The sequence below is a fragment of the Diuraphis noxia genome, unplaced genomic scaffold, assembly GCF_037042655.1.
Source record: "Diuraphis noxia isolate RWA-SAM2 unplaced genomic scaffold, SU_Dnox_SAM2 contig0004, whole genome shotgun sequence".
NCBI lineage: Eukaryota > Metazoa > Arthropoda > Insecta > Hemiptera > Aphididae > Diuraphis > Diuraphis noxia.
Window position 1 is genome coordinate 34,644,471 of NW_028301714.1, and position 23,935 is coordinate 34,668,405.

At 32.8% G+C, this 23,935-nt stretch overlaps 1 protein-coding gene across 1 annotated transcript; it reads right to left on the reverse strand.

Annotated features, from left to right (window-relative positions):
- Positions 1–956: 956 nt before the first annotated feature.
- LOC149055998 (uncharacterized) lies at positions 957–2,011 on the reverse strand. Its single transcript, XM_089226981.1, has 2 exons — positions 1,127–2,011; positions 957–1,061 (listed from the first exon to the last, which is right to left on the reverse strand). Exons 1-2 carry the CDS (start codon positions 2,009–2,011, stop codon positions 957–959), a joined length of 990 nt encoding a protein of 329 aa, XP_089083107.1.
- Between the last annotated feature and the right edge of the window lie 21,924 nt (positions 2,012–23,935).

The window sequence follows — 23,935 nt, forward strand, 5'->3', positions numbered from 1 at the left end:
TCAACTCCCAAATATTTGATTATCCACGCTGGCACCGTAGTTGCCTGGGCTGGAACCCGATTGAGCACAGTTTACCTTTTTCATTACCCTATTGAGCATAGATACAATTAAACAATAGAAATCCAAAATATAACACGATTGAGCATAGAAATACGTACAACGTTGCCATTTCACACAGAAAAATAAAAATTTAAAAAAAAAATTGAAATTTTTACAGGAATTATTTTATAATAATGATCAAGCTATTAATTAGTGTATAAAAATATAAAATTAAATTATTTTACAAATATATACAATATACATAATTTATGTCCAATACAGATTAGTCTTAAAGTTAATAATAAAATAATAATTACATAATATAATAAACAATAGTTCATTTTTTTATAAATATATATAATATAATTCAAGTCCTATACGGATTAGTCTAAAAGTTAATTTACCTATTGATGTAATAAATTGAGTATAATTTTTTTTTAAATAAAAGTGTGTGTAAAAAAACGTTAATAATAAAATAATAAATAAAAGTTCATTTGTTCTATAAATATATATATATAATTCATCTCCTATACAAAAAAAAGTTAAAGTTAAAAGTCTTAAAGTTAATTTATATATTTAATTTGAATATTTTTATTATGCTATACAATATGTATTATGTGTCAACGTTTTAAAGTGGTATCCCTAAATACTTATTTCCCACTTTTAATAAATATTTTAGTAAATCTTTAGAACATTTATTTCTTAAATATTCATCGTAAGCCATTATAGTTGCATTAATTTTTTGCATTTCAATAAAACTCATACTTTTATAACTGTCGGTTTCAATTGACCGAATTTTTGTCATCGTTTCAGCTTGCGTTTCTTGTAAAACTATAATTACCAAGTGTATGTGTGGGTGAGACTTATAAAATTGTGAATTGTAAGTTCTATGAAAACTTTCAACAGCGTTTGTTGTTCTAAAAAAAAACAAGAAAAGCTAATCCAAAAAAACTCTTAAGCCAATTTCCTAGTTCGTCGTTTTCTTTTTTATAGGCTATTCTGAGAATAGAATCGCTGTTTATCTATAATAATAATTAAGAATACAATTAATATATAATTTTTTGATTTGAAATTATTTTGTTCTTACTTTTCGCCACCATGATTGTCCTAAATGAAACCGACAAGCTATTAATTGTACATTTTCAAAAACTTCATACGCGGCTTGGTGGGCTGCCTTTTCAAAGTCAACGTGTAATTTTTTTAATATGAACTGACTTCCTGTATATTCTACACATACGTTTTGTAGGAATATCCACATTTTTTTATATGTATCTTTTGATTTTTTAAATAAAAAAAAATAAACCAATGGCAAATAATAGCCATTTTTATATCCATGAATAGAATATAGTTGTTCAAAATATTTGGGTGCATTATTAAATGTACCATCGGCGAAAAAATCAATACAATCATGCTTAATCATAAATTTTAGGTTGAAATCACAAGTAATACATACAAAACTATTGTCTTCGGGAATATGTATGAATGGTTGTCCACGAAACTTAAAATCATCTTGAGTTTTCATTAAATTCAACTGTAAAAAAACGTCTTCCGGTGACTTAGGCAATTTGGAAAGTACTTTTATTCGTCTATCGTACATAGCTTTACGAACCGTTTTTAAATCTTTATGAACAATTGAAGATTGTTCTAAATTATTTAAAAGTTCACTTCTGATCAACTTTAAAGGTTGAGTTGATAGTGACTCTTCAGCACGTCTTTTACAATTTTCACGTAATACTTGCCTTTCTAATTTATTAGGTGAATTTCCTACATGATTATGTTGTCCACTTGATTTAATAACGATATTTTTATCTGGCCCAGAATAAATCATAGCTGTACAATTATTTTTTGTGCACCGCCATTTTAATAACTCGCCTTTTTTAATTAATCCAATAAATCTGTACTTAAAAGCACCAACATTGGCTAATTCTTTTCCTCTCTCGGATAAAATAACTTTTATTTCACTAATGTCCATCGCGTTCTATGTATATAAAAAAAGTTATCTAAAACAAAACGGTGTAACGTACTAACGCGTAACGACGAACGACACTAACCACTAACGCCTGATAATATTGAGTCTAAGTTACTTATATTTTGCCATTTTGGCAATACAAAAGCCCACTTCTATATGACTATATTATATTATGTAGATAACAAATAATATCCAATCTTACAGTCGTACAGATAATCTTAATTGGCGTAATCGACAATGCATGAGTGTACCTATTTTGATTTTACGATTACGTCGATCCTAATTTCCTACACGACTCGTATATTATTTATCGATTAAACTCGTGCCGCTTTTCAAAATATGGGAAACCACGATTGAAAATAATCACCACGACTAGTAAAGCACACAGATTGACAAATATTTCCATTTCATAGTACTAGTATTTCAAAATACGCGTGTAGTCTAGCTGGTTGTAGTCGGACAAAAAAATTGGCAACGTTGCATTTATTTGACTGTGCTCAATCGGGTTGTTAAAAAATATGGACCGTGCTCAATCGGGTTTTTTCAAAATAGGGACTGTGCTCAATCGTGTTTCACCGGTTGCCTGGAACACTATTTTTAAATACCTAGCCGATAACGAGCAGTTCAAATTCCATACTCACTTGCCCAAGCCATTAAAACCGTATAGTGTATTTATCAGACACCTCCACCCGTCTACGCCCGTGGAAGACATACAAAACTTTATCACGGATAAAGGCCATGAAGTTATTCAGGTCACCAACATTTTACACCGTACCAACAAAAATGCACTGCCTCTTTTTCGTATCGATCTAAAACCTGCAACCAATAATAGCGACATTCTTAATCTGGACTCGCTGTTACACACCAAAATCAAAATTGAACTTCCAAAAAAAAAACGTGCTCCTCCTCAATGCAAGTCATGCCAGGCTTACTTTCATACAAGTAACTTTTGTCACCATAACCCTCGGTGCGTCAAATGCGGAGATAATCACTTCTCCGCCGAATGCTCAAAACCACCTACCACTCCCGCGAAATGTGCATTATGCTCAGGTCCACACACAGCCTCCTACAAGGGCTGTCCCGTGTACAAAAATATCATTAAAAACCAAGCCAACCTCAAAGCAACAAAATATAATGAACTTCTCAAACATAAGAAACGTTCTCAGCCGATTCAACAAAAATCAAATTACTTAAATCCGAATACTGCTCCTACGCTCCCCCCTCTCCAAATTCCTCCTCTTCTTCCCGTAGCTTCCTATGCCTCTACCACTAATTCCAATAACAGTTTATCACATAATAAATTCCTAAATGATAATTTGTTAGCTAAGTTTATCACAGAACTCTCCGCTCTTATAAATCCACTCATTTCCCTCCTCACCACTATTCTACAAAAACAATTTACACCATAATCCAATTTTTTTTTCCCTCAATCAACTCGCTATATATTATCTTTATCAAATTAACTACGCACTCATTATAATTTACGATACTATTTCATTAATTTATATCATTAATTAATATTATATAAATTATCAAGATTCTTCTCAATGTATAATTATATAATTTTTTTTTTTTCTTTCTTTCTATTCTTATCTATACCATTGTAATTATATACTATTGTAACACCACACTGTCATTTATCTATATCTTGTACTTATATAATTGTCGAGCTATAATAGTTTTTACTGAAAGCTAATTAATAAAAAAAAAAAAAAAAAAGTTTATTTGTCATAATAAATTATGCACAACTGTAGGTACTCAATGTATAATGTTAATGTATATGTATATATTATTATATTGGACAAACCATTTAAATAAACAAACAATAATCATGTAAAATTTGTTTTATTTATCTGCTCTAAGTCTACTATAGACAACTTAATTAGATCAATAATGAAATTTGGAATTTCAACAAGTCTACCTCGTTTATTTAAGCTCAGTGGCTGTCCAAATTTATACCACATACTATTCAGTTAAAAAGTAGTTGATTAACTATTTCTACTACAAGAACCAGTCTTGAGAACCTGGTTATTGTATCGATACAATAAAGTTTTGTAAGTTATACATATTTATTTTTACATGTCTTCGGAACTTATGACCTGCGCTCATAGACTAAAAGGATTGAACACGATATAGTAACGTATAAAAGATTTATTAAATAATTAATCAATAATAATATTATAAAGTATACTATTACCTGAGTAACCCTGTCCTTAAGAGTGGTATATTGAATATTACAGGAGAAGCAGAATATGAGTTGAAACAATTTAATTATTATGATTTATCTATAAGGTAGGTTTATACCTACTAAATTCATAAATCCAAATATTAATGCTGCTTAAAAATGTTAATATAAATATTGTACGATAATATCTACATAACGATTCAGGCTTGACTTACTGGCTATACCAATACTATATGTATATATATGTTCTGTTAACCTAAGCAAATTCACCGGGTGTGACATAAATGACGAGTCAGTAATCTGTAAAGCGTTACAGAATAAATGATCAACTTCACACCTATTAATTTTTAATAATAGGTACGTAAATTTTTAGCGTATTCGATGAAATACACACTGTAATTTGGATTAATGGCACTAAATTGGATCTAAATAATGCGAGATGAAATAAAATTGTTTTATACGTGAATATTATATCATCGTGGTAACTCATTACCTCGTAAAAAAATAAACTGATATCATAAAAATAAATTGATATATTTGAAAATATTTTTAAAAATAAACTACTATAATAGAAGTAGAAACATTCCATAACGTAAAATGTTTTTTGTAATCATCAATTGGTAACATTATCTGTAAGGTGTGATTTACAATTTACTGAATACAATATGTACGTTTTTTTTTAACAAAATTGTTACAAGCTTTACAAAAACTAAAAATGTCCAGTTCAAGTGTTAATATGTCAAGTTTATAGAAATTACTTCATACAATTTTTAAATACACCATACTTACACACCAAAAAAAAAAAAAAAAAAAAAAAAAATAGAACACTTTTCACATAAACTATAAATAAGTAATAATAGCACAGATCACGGTTGGATTACACTATAATGTGATATTAGTATGAGATTTATCTGTTACAGGTTTTGAATATAAAAAGCTATTAAGCAATGTTAGGTTTTTTGTTTAGAAACCAATTTATTGTAGTTTTAATAATAATTATGGATATCTATCACAAAAATTTTATTGTAATTTCCTCATACCCTAAGGCCGGCGTGATGTATAGGCAATTTTGGTACGTAAGCGTGTAGATGGCTTTTGAATCCAGTGGTATTATAATAAATGATTTATTGAGAATCTTGCAATGATTATTTTAGCATAATAAGTACTTATACAATCGTTATACAATCAATAAAACTATACCTTTTATGAACCACTTGACCACTTATAGTGTTTTGACTTTTTTCAATAAACAAATTTTTTTTTTGTTGATTTTATATTCTAAAATAAGAATTCTGTACAATTTTATAAATTAAAAATATTAAGAACTAAATTTTAATTTGTATTACATACATAAATTCATTATAGATGACACAAACATGAACTAATAATATTGAAAAAATCTATTCAATCAATTTTATTCTACGTACAATTACAACAGTAGTAAATAGATATAATACATTATTCAATAAATAATATATTAATACATTACAATAACATTTAAGATTAAGTCAATTGAAACATATTATATAGGTATAAATTAATTGTATCTTCTATTTTTACGTTAAAAATTATTTTTTATTTAAAAACATATATTATTTTAATACCAAATTTAATAATTAAAAAATGTCTTATAAATTCAGGCAGCTCAATTTTTTTCAATTAGTCACTATAGTGTAATAGTAACAGTGTTGTATAAAGATAAATTTTTAATTATCTAGATAAAGATAAAATATTAAATTTTTTATCTAGATAAAAAAAAAGATAGTTGCTTAATAGGTAAGGTATCAATCACAAAACTAAATTTTCCTAAAAAAATGATTTAATGTTTTTTTTAATAAAAGTTCAAACAGTAAGCATAGCGCAATTTTTAAGTTAACATAAAATGTTAAATGTGATATGAAAAACAAAAGTATATAGCTATATATAACTTATACCTAATACCGATAATCGATAAACAGTGATTATAAAAGGAATGATTTGTATTATGTAGGTACAAACAGTGTTCTCCGGAGATCGGCGGTTCCGGTTTATTTGATAAGGACATTGAGGTCGTACATGGAAGCCAGGGAAGTGTTCGTCACTGAGGATCTGAGCTTATCAGTCACTTGTGGGGTTCCACAGGGTTCGGTCCTAGGGCCAACCCTATGGAACCTTTTTTATGACGGCGTTTTGCGACTACCGGTAAGCGAGGGCATTACCATGGTAGCCTTTGCTGATGATTTGGCTGTGGTCGCAGTGGCCCACAACGCTGACTTAATAGAAGAGTTGGTAAACCCAACCCTCCATGTTATTAGTGAATGGATGATGTTGAATGGCCTACAACTGTCTCCTGATAAATCTGAATGTGTTGTACTCACGAGGAAGTATCTTTTCAGAGAGCCCAATCTGACCATCAAAGGGTGTCAAATACCGGTTAAACGTTCGATAAGGTACCTGGGGGTCCAGCTGGATACCAGGTTATCTTTTGTCGAGCACATTAGTACTGTGGCTATAGGTGCTAGAAAGGCAGCTACTGCCTTAGGGAGGCTCATGCCAAACATTGGTGGCCCATCACAGTCAAAACGCAGCCTGTTGTCTAGTGTCATACACAGCCGATTGTTGTACGGCGCGGCAATTTGGTCGGATCGAGTGATCAACATCAAAAAGTGTTCGAACCGGCTCCAACAAACGCAGAGGTGCGCCGCCCTGAGAGTAGCTAGATGCTACCGCACTGTGTCTGATATGGCCTCCTTGGTACTGGCTAGGATGCCCCCTGCTCAACTGGTGGCAGTATCCAGGAAGGAAAGAGCAGATGCCAGAAAGTCGGGCACGATCATTTCGAAAGGCGAGGAAGTTGATGGGATCCTTCGCAGCTGGCAGGTCAACCAAAGCATCGTGGACAAGACGTCTCATCCCTGATGTGTCCAGATGGTGGCATTATGGCCTGACGCAAGTAAGTTTTCATATGGCACAGATCTTGACGGGCCACGGCTGTTTTCAGCATTACTTGTGGTTGAGGGGTAGGGTGCACAGCCCATCTTGTGTTCACTGTCCCTCGGACCACGATGATGCGGAACACACCCTTTTTGTATGTTTCTTCTGGAGCTACGAGATACGGGAACTGGAGCAGGCATTGGGCCGGCCGGCTCGCTCAAACGATGTTGCTGATATTCTGTGCGGACCGGAACCAGCGGAGCTGCCCTCGGACCCCTGTCGCAGAAGGAGAATAGTCATAACCGCGCGGAGACTTAGAGACCTTTTCATGCGTATGGTGGAAGAAATCATGTCACGCAAAGAAGAATTGGAGAGGGAGAGGCAACATTTAACCACTAATTAGTTAAGATTTGTTTATTGTAGGCCGAAGGCCAACACACAGGGTGGTTAGAGGCCCCAGTTTCATGTATATTATCTATTTGTAGTAACTGTATAGTTGTTATTTGTGTATTGTTTATTTTCAATAAATGATGCGGGCAGGGGGGCAGCAATGGGGAAACCTACTTCCCCCCCTGTCTTGCGGTTCCAACGGAAAAAAAAAAAAAAAAAAGGTATAAACAGTGTTGTATTTTATCTAGATAAATTATACCGTATACCTTATAAATATAAATTTAATATCTTGTAATCGGAAAATAAAAATACGTAAATAACATTTAATAATATAATATTTTTTTTTTCTTTAATACATACACAATCTGTACCTGTGGCACAATAAGAGTATGACCAAAGTTAAAATAAAGAAAATATGTTATCTAGATTTATTTATTTATCTTGGATAACGTCTCAGATAACATAATTCACATTTATCTAGATAAGATAAAAGATAAATTTATACCTATCTAGATAATTTATCTAGATAAAATACAACACTGAATAGTAATATTCGAACCTGCCTTTAACGATATTACTATGGCAATCGATCAATGTTAATTGAAGTATGTTACAAAACTAAGAGGTTATGCTTAGAATTAAGAATTTAGAATTAAACCACTGCCCAGTAGAGAAGTATATTGCTTTAGTTTAAAAAAAAAAAAACTATAAAATTATACCATCTTTTATGTAATATCAATAAACTGTTTTATTGCCATATTTTTAACGATAAATTAAAACAATAAGCGGTATATTGGAAGACAATTCATAAACAGATGAATTGTTTGCCTTATCTCAGTAATTTAATAATGTATAGGTCTTAGGTCTCCATAACAATGTATTTCTAAAAATTGGTAAGTCATGCAGTGGCTCATACACATTGGAATAGAAATCTCATGGTAGAGGATCTTATAATACTGTACTTACCCACGCCTGGTACCTAAATAATTTTACACATTTCAAAAACCAAATTAATAGGTTATTTCCTTAAAATAGTTGCGTTAATATAGAATGATGTAGTTGTAACTATACTTTTTACGAAGGTAATTTGTACTAAAATGTTTATTTAGGCTATCCAAGATAGTTCGTTGTACCTGAAGATTTACGTTACAACAAATAGTTACTATCAACTATATAGTTAAGTCAATTAAAACTCCTTGATTGGGTCATAAACAAAATTTAATACTGTCTATAAATATGGATACGGATATATACGTTATGAACGTTAATATGTATTATGTGTGTCATATGTGTTATATGAATAATACTCATAATGTGTATAGAATCGACAAACTGAATACTTGAAACAACGTCATAGTGTACCTATCTGTTTACGCACTCTTATACACACATATATGCACACCTTAATTATAAAAATATAATTTACTTACCCTTGACATGAACCACTTGATTGTATGTCATAGTGTAATTTTACTTTTTCCGCAAAAGTCTGCTCATTTTCATATTCTTTATAATCACTATCACTCACATTTTGTAGTAAAAATTTAAAAAAAAATTACACAGCTGTACGCCCGATATAGTTAAAACAGTATAAAAACGCAGATTCCTGCACCACATACTATTATTATACCTAAATGCAATACCAAGGACAATAAGGACATGAATATTGTACTCGACATCTTCTAATTTTTGTTAGTAACACTTTTCTGCATATAACTGTAACCACACGGCCAAAATTTGAATATATTCAACTATATGGTATCGTTTGGTTACTGTGGTATCGTGTGATAGTAAACTGATAAGCAATATGGTATATCAATGAACCACACGATTTAGCCAATTAGAGAAAAATAATTTATACGACACGGTATAGTGTGATTAGTGTGACACCCCTTTATTGTTCAACATTTGAACCATATTGGTTACGAGTTATAACCATGATGGTTACTACGCCTTCGCACGAAACGCCACATATTTACATGGCCGTAAAAATATATTAGGCAACCATCCGGTCCAGGTCATAAATTTAAGTCTGGATAACTAATAGCTTAATTATATCTATGCCTATATTATACTAACCTAACCAATATTAGTAAAATTAAAATGGGACGTAGGTGTATAATTAAATGACCAGTAAAAGAAAAAAGAAACGTTGGTGTATCTTAATTTTTGAACAAATGCAAAATAATAAATACGATGGTAATCTGTGGACTTATGTGTCCTTTCATAAAATGTATTTTACATTGGATTAAGGTCATTGATGACATTCAAAATTTCAAACCATGTTATTATTCTAATAATTTTTATTAAGTCCATACAATTATTGTGACTCTATTGTTCCCATAAAAAAATTTGAATGGAAGTTTGGTTACCCACGAAATAAATTGTTCTATTTCATAGATGTTGTTTAATTATTTAGTTAAAACTTAACTTTTATAACAATTAACAAGTGATTACTGATTATAAATAATTTAAGATCTAAACTAGGTATCGTTATCTCTTATTATTATTGATAAAGACTTCTATAATAGGTAGGCAGTGGCAATTTTGTATGAGGGAGGCTAAGTCTCGCAAAAAAATACAATATTTCTTATAATTACCTACACTTTTTGTACCTAAAATAATGTTTGTAACAAATTAAGCGAAAAATTATATAGGTGTGTAAACATTTTTATTTATTTATTATGGCTCCAATATTTTAACTGCATTTTAACACAATACATTAGACTATAAGAACAACTCCCGCGATTTTTTTCCTTGTAGACCGCAAAAAATGGAGCTGGCCACGAATTTATCTTGCCTGATTTATTTAGTAACCAGTCTATTGTATTCTTCTGTCTTTAATTAAAATTTAAATAAGAAAAAACAACTTACGAAACATATAAATGTATAATACGATTAGAAAATAATTAACAAAAACCACAATCTGCAAATAAATAAGACACAATATTAATAAATAATAATTATTATGAAATGTAGGTATCATTCGCAGGATTTACAAATTGGCGTCGAAGGTGGGATAATAATTTACAAATTTAAAAACGTGTTCATTGATAAATATCTTAACAGTCTATCGATGTATGTCTGACTCAATAATGTAAGTTATAAATTGATGTGTACCTAATAAATAAAAGCTTAGTAAAAATATAATGAATAAACTATAAAATAGTTAGTTAATTATTTTATTTAATATTGGATAAGAACAAATCGTAAATTTCATAATAAGTTATTATGTACATATGTTTGAGTTCATTAGAACTATTCTAGAACTGACGATGTTTAAAAGCTTTCAGACATACAAGTATACAACTATACATAAATGTAACTAAGTTGAAAAACGTGCACCATTAAAAATTATTTAGAATTATGATATTTATCTAATAAATAATTTTTCTTTAACATTCCGCAAGAATGAACTTTGGAGCCAAATAATAGCTTACAGTAGTTATTTGAAAGATTTCGAAAAGTTTTTGAACAGCCGTTGAACATCAGTTAATGTGTGAAAGTGTTTATTGGACTGGAGACTAACTTAAACTAATAACATATTTTAAAGTAGGTTAAGATATTTTTTCAATGTATCTGTCACTGAACCATTGATGTAGGTCTTTATTCCAAATTTCATTGCCAATTATTTATATTTACCTACTTAGCTACTCAGTACTCAGATATTTTTCTTCCCTACTCCAAAATTGTATACCTATTAAAATAGACGTCGAGTCTTACTCGTTAAATGAACAACACGTACGTTCCTCTTTCGTGCGTCGAATTGTGAGAAGTTGTTTTACGTTAGGAAAATGTTTTTGCTTACAACACTAGAATGTTAAGTGTTCTAATATAAATTATTTAAGTAATCACGCATAGTGACTCGGGCCGTCATCCTACAATGGATTCAACAGATAATTCTCTCAATGAATCAACACAAATAATTTTAATTGACCAAACAATTCTGGTACAGATGCAAGATAAAAATGAAGCATTACACAAACTTGTAATACAATTACAACCGAGTAATGTTCAATTGCAGGGTCTATAACTGGACATTCAACTATTCAAGGAAGTAATATCAATAATACTATTGTAAATAAAATTTTACATGAAAAATCGGGTCATTACTCGGAATCTAGTTTAGTCCACTAAGAAAACGCATCAATGAAATAGATAATAATATTATAAAAACAATACCCAAAATATATTATAAACCACCACCAATTACAGCATGTGACATCAACAAATAACAATATACGAAACTAATTTAACTCGTGAAAACTACGTGGGCATAAACAGCAACCGAAAACTTTTGTTAACGGTAATATAAAAATCTTGACAAAGTATGAACATCAATATAGAGGAACATTAAAATTTCTTGAAAATAACAAAACTGAGTTTCATAGATATCAATTGAAAAATAAAAGCTGAAACAAATTCCATTTCGTAATACGTGGATTGCACCCAGAAACTAGAATATATTAAATTAATATAGAGACCTAACTAAAGGTTTTTATGCATGTCTCAAACATAAAATTTTTTAAAAAATAGCAAAAAGAAGCGAAAAACTCATAGTTTCATAAGATAATAATAAAAATATTTACAACTTAAATTGTTTATGTTATCGTACAATTAAAATAATTAAAAAATGGAACCTCTGAGGCTCTGAGTAAAAAAGGTGTGCTGTCAGTAAACTATCAGTTTTCTTGGCATACTATTACTGCTACAAAAATCCATGGGTGTAAAATGCTGAAAATATCAAAAGCTAAATATTCTAACTATGATGGAGTACATACCACAAACTTGAAAGGTTACTTTGCTTACAAAAAAGCAGAAGAAAAAGTAGGTACCTACACACAAGAAGGGTTTCTGCATTACGACGACGCATTCAACAAAAACCTTCGAAAACTGTCATAACGGCTATATATCTTATACTCAGATAGGCATCTCCAGATTGCGGCCCGTACATAGTAGGTAGTAAACACTATTTTCAGTGGTTATCAAAACTATATAAATATTCGGATTATGTCCAATACGTATTTTGAAATAAATAGGTATAATAATTATCGTATTAACGATTCGCATGAATATTACTTACACGATCATCAATATTCGGCGTGGTAATTTCCAATCCATTAAACTATTAAAGATAAAAAAAAAACACCAATATAGGTACAAGAAGTAATGACGTTTCAAGGTTCAATTTTTACTTATAAACGATGAGATTAAGAATATTATATTTTCTTGTGAAAGTAGGTAATTTGTAAAATTAACATACATTTCTCAAATGTATGTTGATGAAACATTTAAATGCTATACTAAATACTTTTGTTAATTATTTACTGCCCATGTATTGAATAATGGTCATTACTTATTATTATCTTATTGCATATTTTTTATTACTAAACAAAAAAAATGAAAAGCTATCAAAACGTATTTAATGGACTAATAGAACAATGTAGTAAATTTAGTTTTAGTTTTAAGCCAGATGTAATATTTGACATTTGTAGGTTTTGAAACATCCGTGTACACGAAAAAAGTGATTTGTTTAACTTGGCCATTGGTTACTATTAAAGGTTGTAAATTCCATCGAGTCAATCGCGGTAGTGAAAAATAAAATCTCTTGGGTTAAGTAGGTAAGGATTATAAAGACAAAGATAGTGTATCCTTGGCAAATTTCTGAGATTTTTACGTATTTTGTCATAATTCAACATAATTTCAATACTTATTAAAAAATACTTATTACACCAATACCTACCTAAAATCAATTTTCTCAAAAAAATTTTTTGCACAAAAATTCCTGTTTTTTCTTAATTTTTTGTTTTTGTTTTTCTCGGTGCTCTTGAAAACTGCTGAGAATTCCAAAATTTAACCTTCCCAAACCACCGGCTAGATTCACTTTCCAACCGGAAAAACTACTGAAATGGAAAATTGAAGCACTTTCTCGACAACTCATTGTGTACACAGACACAAAAAAAACTATTTAAAAAAATAACAAATCATTGTAAAATCAATACATTCATCGCCCCGCTCAGAATCTAAAATTAGTAAACATGGAAATGTCTAATTTTGATATTATAAAAATAATAAGTTTTAGAAATTTACCTCTAACACTACAATTATTTTTACTATTTGTTGACATATTAATTTTATTTCGTATCTTTTTTTTATTTATTTACTTTTTTCTATTGATCTTAAGCCCTGCGATTAAGGTCATTTAGCTGTTGTAGGGGTAAGGTTTTGGTACGATAGGTTGTTTTTACGGTTGTTACAGTAGGTAGCAAACACGTGTACCTATGTGTAGCAAGGTTTTTAACTACTATGAACCCGAGTGGTCACCCATCCGGGAGCTAATAGCTGTGGCTGATACTTACTCCCAGTCGCATTCCGTGATTGGTATCCTCGGCGTGGAATAAGATCTGTCAAGTCGCGCATTCAAAACAACTTCCTCCACCGCACCGCCCACCATAGTGGCAGTTACCGGCTTTGTATATGAAACCCATGAGAAATCGGCTGCGCGTAAAGCCGCATCCAGACCAAGAAACAAAACAAAAAACATTGTTGTCGACAAAATATAACAAAAAGTTACCGACAAAGTTACTGACAAAAATTAAAAACATACGCGTCCAGACCAAAGAAACATTAATTGTTGGAAACAAATGTATGACAGTCGACACTCGACATTTAATCTTTATCAAAATGAGGTTTGAGGACGACGTCGCGATCGCTGCTGCTGCTGCTTGCGTAATTTTAAAATTTAAATCTAAAAAACTAAAAAAAAGATTTTGGGTTCGTCCAAGTATTTTAACAAGGAAACAATATAGTGGTAGTGATTTAATGATTGACCTTCAACGTGATGACATTAATCTATCTGGAGAGTTGAGGTATGCTAATGCTATAGTACCATTTTATATTTCTATCTTAAACTATGTACATAGGTATAATCTATTTTACTAAGCTATTTACTTTTTTAAATGGGTGTAATGGTAGTTTCAAAAATTTCCTACGTAAGTCAAGTGCAGATTTTGAGTTGTTGATTAATCTTGTCGGTCACCGAATCGGTAAAAAAGATACAAATTATAGGGATGCTATACCAGTGAACGAAAGATTAGCAGTAGCACTGAGATTCTTAGCCACCGGTGATTCCTATCATAGTTTGATGTATACTTTTAAAATTTCTAAACAAAGCATCTCTCTTATTGTTCCCGAAGTTTGTGCAGCATTGATTGACGCTTTAAAGGATTATTTAAAGGTAAAACCATAACTACTATAAACATAGAGTATAATATTCATTGTGATATATATCATAATCATAATATCTGTCTTCTCAATCAATTTATAATAATTCATATGTATGATTTTAATATGGAAAAATTGAAGCCAAATATTTTAACTGTAGCATATTAGTCTTATTTTATTAAACCAATGTTATGTTATTAAGACCTATGTGTGTGTTGATGAAAAATTAAATTGTTTAAAAATGTAATAGTAAGGAAGATTCTCATAATGTTAAAACAGTTTAAAATATATAATATTATAATTATATAATATCATTATTCATTAATATATAATTAAAATATATACACACCACTCTGTATTTAAAAAGTATTACATAATAATTTAATTTATAATTTTTTACTTCAATTCTAGCATCAGACGTTTCACGAGGTTTGTTTTTATCCTTTAAAAACATCAAAGAATTAAAGGCGAACCATTTTGACTCCATAACTTCGTCAGTTCCAGCACCTGACTTCGTCTTTCTGCATTCGCGATAAAATTGGCCAATAAAATTTTTCATTTTTTTTTTCAATGTCTGCTTTGTCAATGTTCATTATTTTTAAAATTTCACACCACGCATCATTTTTTTAAAACTTATATTTATAATCTGACAGCGTTTGGTGTGATATGATTGTGATCTGATCTTGATAATGATCTGATCTTGATCGTGATCATGATTTTGATCGTGATTTTGATAGTTATCTGATCTGATTGTGATCGTGATCGTGATCTTGATCGTGATCTGATCTTGATAGTTATCTGATCTTGATAGTGATCTGATCTTGATCGTGATCGTGATCCTCATCGTGATCGTGATTTGATCTTTATAGTGATCTAATCTTGATCGTGACCGTGATCTGATCTTGATCGTGATCTGATCGTGATCTGATCGTGATCTTATCTTGATCGTGACCGTGATCTGATCTTGATCATGATCTGATCGTGATCTTGATCGTGATCTGATCTTGATCGTGATCTGATCTTGATCGTGATCTGATCTTGATAATGATCTGATCTTGATCGTGATCTGATCTTGATTGTGATCGTGACCGTGATCGTGATCGTGATCTTGATCGTGATCTGATCTTGATCGTGATCTCATCTTGATAGTTATCTGATCTTGATCGTGATCTTGATTGTGATCGTGATCTTCATCGTGATTTTGATAGTGATCTGATCTTGATAATGATCTGATCTTGATCGTGATCTGATCTTGATAGTTATCTGATCTTGATAGTTATCTGATCTTGATCGTGGTCTTGATCGTGATCTGATCTTGATAATGATCTGATCTTGATCGTGATCTGATCTTGATCGTGATCTGATCTTGATCGTGATCTTGATCGTGATCTGATCTTGATAGTTATCTGATCTTGATAGTGATCTGATCTTGATTGTGATCTGATCTTGATCGTGATCTGATCTTGATAGTGATCGTGATCGTGATCTTGATAGTTATCTTGATCTTTATAGTGATCTGATCTTGATCGTGATCTGATCTTGATAATGATCTGATCTTGATAATGATCTGATCTTGATCGTGATCTGATCTTGATAGTTATCTGATCTTGATAGTGATCTGATCGTGATCCTTATCGTGATCTTGATCTTGATACTGATCTTGATAATGATCTGATCTTGATAATGATCTGATCTTGATAGTTATCTGATCTTGATAGTTATCTGATCTTGATAGTTATCTGATCTTGATAGTTATCTGATCTTGATTGTGATCTGATCTTGATCGTGATCTGATCTTGATCGTGATCTGATCTTGATAATGATCTGATCTTGATAATGATCTGATCTTGATCGTGATCTGATCTTGATAATGATCTGATCTTGATAGTTATCTGATCTTGATCGTGATGGTGATCTGATCTTGATAATGATCTGATCTTGATCGTGATCTTGATAGTTATCTGATCTTGATCGTGATCGTGATCGTGATCTGATCTTGATTGTGATCTGATCTTGATCGTGATCTGATCTTGATCGTGATCTGATCTTGATCGTGATCTGATCTTGATAGTTATCTGATCTTGATAGTTATCTGATCTTGATCGTGATCTGATCTTGATCGTGATCTTGATTGTGATCGTGATCTTCATCGTGATTTTGATAGTGATCTGATCTTGATAATGATCTGATCTTGATCGTGATCTGATCTTGATAGTTATCTGATCTTGATCGTGGTCTTGATAATGATCTGATCTTGATAATGAACTGATCTTGATCGTGATCTTGATCGTGATCTTGATCGTGATCTTGATCGTGATCTTGATCGTGATCTTGATCGTGATCTTGATCGTGATCTTGATCGTGACCTTGATCGTGATCTTGATCGTGATCTGATCTTGATCGTGATCTGATCTTGATAATGATCTGATCTTGATCGTGATCTGATCTTGATAGTGATCTGATCTTGATCGTGATCGTGATCGTGATCTTGATCGTGATCTGATCTTGATCGTGATCTGATCTTGATAGTTATCTGATCTTGATAGTGATCTGATCGTGATCCTTATCGTGATCGTGATCTTGAGCTTTATAGTGATCTGATCTTGATCGTGATCGTGATCTGATCTTGATCGTGATCGTGATCTGATCTTGATCGTGATCTGATCTTGATAGTTATCTGATCTTGATCGTGATCTGATCTTGATAATGATCTGATCTTGATCGTGATCTGATCTTGATAGTGATCTGATCTTGATCGTGATCGTGATCGTGATCTTGATCGTGATCCTTATCGTGATCGTGATCTTGATCTTTATAGTGATCTGATCTTGATCGTGATCGTGATCTGATCTTGATCGTGATCGTGATCTGATCTTGATCGTGATCTGATCTTGATAGTTATCTGATCTTGATCGTGATCGTGATCGTGATCTTGATCGTGATCCTTATCGTGATCGTGATCTTGATCTTTATAGTGATCTGATCTTGATCGTGATCGTGATCTGATCTTGATAGTTATCTGATCTTGATCGTTATCTGATCTTGATAGTTATCTGATCTTGATTGTGATCTGATCTGATCTTGATCGTGATCTGATCTTGATAATGATCTGATCTTGATCGTGATCTGATCTTGATCGTGATCTGATCTTGATAGTTATCTGATCTTGATCATGATCTGATCTTGATAATGATCTGATCGTGATCCTTATCGTGATCGTGATCTTGATCTTTATAGTGATCTGATCTTGATCGTGATCGTGATCTTGATCTTGATAGTTATCTGATCTTGATAGTTATCTGATCTTGATTGTGATGGTGATCGTGATCTGATCTTGATTGTGATCTGATCTTGATCGTGATCTGATCTTGATCGTGATCTGATCTTGATAGTTATCTGATCTTGATAGTTATCTGATCTTGATCGTGATCTGATCTTGATCGTGATCTGATCTTGATCGTGATCTGATCTTGATAATGATCTGATCTTGATAATGATCTGATCTTGATCGTGATCTGATCTTGATAATGATCTGATCTTGATAGTTATCTGATCTTGATCGTGGTCTTGATCGTGATCTGATCTTGATAATGATCTGATCTTGATCGTGATCTGATCTTGATCGTGATCTGATCTTGATCGTGATCTGATCTTGATAGTTATCTGATCTTGATAGTTATCTGATCTTGATCGTGATCTGATCTTGATCGTGATCGTGATCTGATCTTGATCATGATCTGATCTTGATAATGATCTGATCTTGATCGTGATCTTGATAGTTATCTGATCTTGATCGTGATCGTGATCGTGATCTGATCTTGATTGTGATCTGATCTTGATCGTGATCTGATCTTGATCGTGATCTGATCTTGATAGTTATCTGATCTTGATAGTTATCTGATCTTGATCGTGATCTGATCTTGATCGTGATCTGATCTTGATAATGATCGTGATCGTGATCTTGATAGTTATCTTGATCTTTATAGTGATCTGATCTTGATCGTGATCTGATCTTGATAATGATCTGATCTTGATTGTGATCTGATCTTGATCGTGATCTGATCTTGATTGTGATCGTGATCGTGATAATGATCTGATCTTGATAATGATCTGATCTTGATCGTGATCTGATCTTGATAATGATCTGATCTTGATAGTTATCTGATCTTGATCGTGATGGTGATCTGATCTTGATAATGATCTGATCTTGATCGTGATCTGATCTTGATAGTTATCTGATCTTGATAGTTATCTGATCTTGATCGTGGTCTTGATCGTGATCTGATCTTGATAATGATCTGATCTTGATCGTGATCTGATCTTGATCGTGATCTGATCTTGATCGTGATCTTGATAGTTATCTTGATCTTTATAGTGATCTGATCTTGATCGTGATCTGATCTTGATAATGATCTGATCTTGATCGTGATCTGATCTTGATAGTGATCTGATCTTGATAGTGATCTGATCGTGATCCTTATCGTGATCTTGATCTTGATACTGATCTTGATAATGATCTGATCTTGATAGTTATCTGATCTTGATTGTGATCTGATCTTGATCGTGATCTGATCTTGATCGTGATCTGATCTTGATAATGATCTGATCTTGATAATGATCTGATCTTGATCGTGATCTGATCTTGATAATGATCTGATCTTGATAGTTATCTGATCTTGATCGTGATGGTGATCTGATCTTGATAATGATCTGATCTTGATCGTGATCTTGATAGTTATCTGATCTTGATCGTGATCGTGATCGTGATCTGATCTTGATTGTGATCTGATCTTGATCGTGATCTGATCTTGATCGTGATCTGATCTTGATCGTGATCTGATCTTGATAGTTATCTGATCTTGATAGTTATCTGATCTTGATCGTGATCTGATCTTGATCGTGATCTGATCTTGATAATGATCAGATCTTGATCGTGATCGTGATCGTGATCGTGATCGTGATCTTCATCGTGATCTTGATAATGATCTGATCTTGATCGTGATCTCATCTTGATAGTTATCTGATCTTGATCGTGATCTTGATTGTGATCGTGATCTTCATCGTGATCTTGATAATGATCTGATCTTGATCGTGATCTGATCTTGATAGTTATCTGATCTTGATCGTGGTCTTGATAATGAACTGATCTTGATCGTGATCTTGATCGTGATCTTGATCGTGATCTGATCTTGATCGTGATCTGATCTTGATAGTTACCTGATCTTGATCGTGATCTGATCTTGATAATGATCTGATCTTGATCGTGATCTGATCTTGATAGTGATCTGATCTTGATCGTGATCGTGATCGTGATCTTGATCGTGATCCTTATCGTGATCGTGATCTTGATCTTTATAGTGATCTGATCTTGATCGTGATCGTGATCTGATCTTGATCGTGATCTGATCTTGATAGTTATCTGATCTTGATCGTTATCTGATCTTGATAGTTATCTGATCTTGATTGTGATCTGATCTGATCTTGATCGTGATCTGATCTTGATAATGATCTGATCGTGATCCTTATCGTGATCGTGATCTTGATCTTGATAGTTATCTGATCTTGATAGTTATCTGATCTTGATTGTGATCTGATCTTGATCGTGATCTGATCTTGATTGTGATCGTGATCGTGATCTTGATCGTGATCTGATCTTGATTGTGATCTGATCTTGATCGTGATCTGATCTTGATTGTGATCGTGATCTTGATCGTGATCGTGATCGTGATCTTGATCGTGATCTGATCTTGATAGTTATCTGATCTTGATCGTGATGGTGATCTGATCTTGATAATGATCTGATCTTGATCGTGATCTTGATAGTTATCTGATCTTGATAGTGATCTGATCTTGATTGTGATCTGATCTTGATCGTGATCTGATCTTGATAGTGATCGTGATCGTGATCTTGATAGTTATCTTGATCTTTATAGTGATCTGATCTTGATAATGATCTGATCTTGATCGTGATCTGATCTTGATAATGATCTGATCTTGATAGTTATCTGATCTTGATCGTGATGGTGATCTGATCTTGATAATGATCTGATCTTGATCGTGATCTTGATAGTTATCTGATCTTGATCGTGATCGTGATCGTGATCTGATCTTGATTGTGATCTGATCTTGATCGTGATCTGATCTTGATCGTGATCTGATCTTGATCGTGATCTGATCTTGATAGTTATCTGATCTTGATAGTTATCTGATCTTGATCGTGATCTGATCTTGATCGTGATCTTGATTGTGATCGTGATCTTCATCGTGATTTTGATAGTGATCTGATCTTGATAATGATCTGATCTTGATCGTGATCTGATCTTGATCGTGGTCTTGATAATGATCTGATCTTGATAATGAACTGATCTTGATCGTGATCTTGATCGTGATCTTGATCGTGATCTTGATCGTGATCTTGATCGTGATCTTGATCGTGATCTTGATCGTGATCTTGATCGTGACCTTGATCGTGATCTTGATCGTGATCTTGATCGTGATCTGATCTTGATCGTGATCTGATCTTGATAATGATCTGATCTTGATCGTGATCTGATCTTGATAGTGATCTGATCTTGATCGTGATCGTGATCGTGATCTTGATCGTGATCTGATCTTGATCGTGATCTGATCTTGATAGTTATCTGATCTTGATAGTGATCTGATCGTGATCCTTATCGTGATCGTGATCTTGAGCTTTATAGTGATCTGATCTTGATCGTGATCGTGATCTGATCTTGATCGTGATCGTGATCTGATCTTGATCGTGATCTGATCTTGATAGTTATCTGATCTTGATCGTGATCTGATCTTGATAATGATCTGATCTTGATCGTGATCTGATCTTGATAGTGATCTGATCTTGATCGTGATCGTGATCGTGATCTTGATCGTGATCCTTATCGTGATCGTGATCTTGATCTTTATAGTGATCTGATCTTGATCGTGATCGTGATCTGATCTTGATCGTGATCGTGATCTGATCTTGATCGTGATCTGATCTTGATAGTTATCTGATCTTGATCGTGATCGTGATCGTGATCTTGATCGTGATCCTTATCGTGATCGTGATCTTGATCTTTATAGTGATCTGATCTTGATCGTGATCGTGATCTGATCTTGATCGTGATCTGATCTTGATAGTTATCTGATCTTGATCGTTATCTGATCTTGATAGTTATCTGATCTTGATTGTGATCTGATCTGATCTTGATCGTGATCTGATCTTGATAATGATCTGATCTTGATCGTGATCTGATCTTGATCGTGATCTGATCTTGATAGTTATCTGATCTTGATCATGATCTGATCTTGATAATGATCTGATCGTGATCCTTATCGTGATCGTGATCTTGATCTTTATAGTGATCTGATCTTGATCGTGATCGTGATCTTGATCTTGATAGTTATCTGATCTTGATAGTTATCTGATCTTGATTGTGATGGTGATCTGATCTTGATAATGATCTGATCTTGATCGTGATCTGATCTTGATTGTGATCTGATCTTGATCGTGATCTGATCTTGATTGTGATCGTGATCTGATCTTGATCATGATCTGATCTTGATAATGATCTGATCTTGATCGTGATCTTGATAGTTATCTGATCTTGATCGTGATCGTGATCGTGATCTGATCTTGATTGTGATCTGATCTTGATCGTGATCTGATCTTGATCGTGATCTGATCTTGATAGTTATCTGATCTTGATAGTTATCTGATCTTGATCGTGATCTGATCTTGATCGTGATCTGATCTTGATAATGATCGTGATCGTGATCTTGATAGTTATCTTGATCTTTATAGTGATCTGATCTTGATCGTGATCTGATCTTGATAATGATCTGATCTTGATCGTGATCTGATCTTGATTGTGATCGTGATCGTGATAATGATCTGATCTTGATAATGATCTGATCTTGATCGTGATCTGATCTTGATAATGATCTGATCTTGATAGTTATCTGATCTTGATCGTGATGGTGATCTGATCTTGATAATGATCTGATCTTGATCGTGATCTGATCTTGATAGTTATCTGATCTTGATAGTTATCTGATCTTGATCGTGGTCTTGATCGTGATCTGATCTTGATAATGATCTGATCTTGATCGTGATCTGATCTTGATCGTGATCTGATCTTGATCGTGATCTTGATAGTTATCTTGATCTTTATAGTGATCTGATCTTGATCGTGATCTGATCTTGATAATGATCTGATCTTGATCGTGATCTGATCTTGATAGTTATCTGATCTTGATAGTGATCTGATCGTGATCCTTATCGTGATCTTGATCTTGATACTGATCTTGATAATGATCTGATCTTGATAGTTATCTGATCTTGATTGTGATCTGATCTTGATCGTGATCTGATCTTGATCGTGATCTGATCTTGATAATGATCTGATCTTGATAATGATCTGATCTTGATCGTGATCTGATCTTGATAATGATCTGATCTTGATAGTTATCTGATCTTGATCGTGATGGTGATCTGATCTTGATAATGATCTGATCTTGATCGTGATCTTGATAGTTATCTGATCTTGATCGTGATCGTGATCGTGATCTGATCTTGATTGTGATCTGATCTTGATCGTGATCTGATCTTGATCGTGATCTGATCTTGATCGTGATCTGATCTTGATAGTTATCTGATCTTGATAGTTATCTGATCTTGATCGTGATCTGATCTTGATCGTGATCTGATCTTGATAATGATCAGATCTTGATCGTGATCGTGATCGTGATCGTGATCGTGATCCTCATCGTGATCGTGATTTGATCTTTATAGTGATCTAATCTTGATCGTGACCGTGATCTGATCTTGATCGTGATCTGATCGTGATCTGATCGTGATCTGATCTTGATCGTGACCGTGATCTGATCTTGATCATGATCTGATCGTGATCTTGATCGTGATCTGATCTTGATCGTGATCTCATCTTGATAGTTATCTGATCTTGATCGTGATCTTGATTGTGATCGTGATCTTCATCGTGATCTTGATAATGATCTGATCTTGATCGTGATCTGATCTTGATAGTTATCTGATCTTGATCGTGGTCTTGATAATGAACTGATCTTGATCGTGATCTTGATCGTGATCTTGATCGTGATCTGATCTTGATCGTGATCTGATCTTGATAGTTACCTGATCTTGATCGTGATCTGATCTTGATAATGATCTGATCTTGATCGTGATCTGATCTTGA

What these genes read in the sequence shown, in the direction of transcription:
- LOC149055998 (XM_089226981.1), bottom strand. Translation starts at nt 2,011, where the DNA reads ATGGACATTAGTGAAATAAAAGTTATTTTATCCGAGAGAGGAAAAGAA. An exon ending in GACAATCATGGTGGCGAAAA is followed by an intron (nt 1,062 to 1,126) that starts GTAAGAACAAAA and finishes TTATTATTATAG; the next exon opens with ATAAACAGCGATTCTATTCT.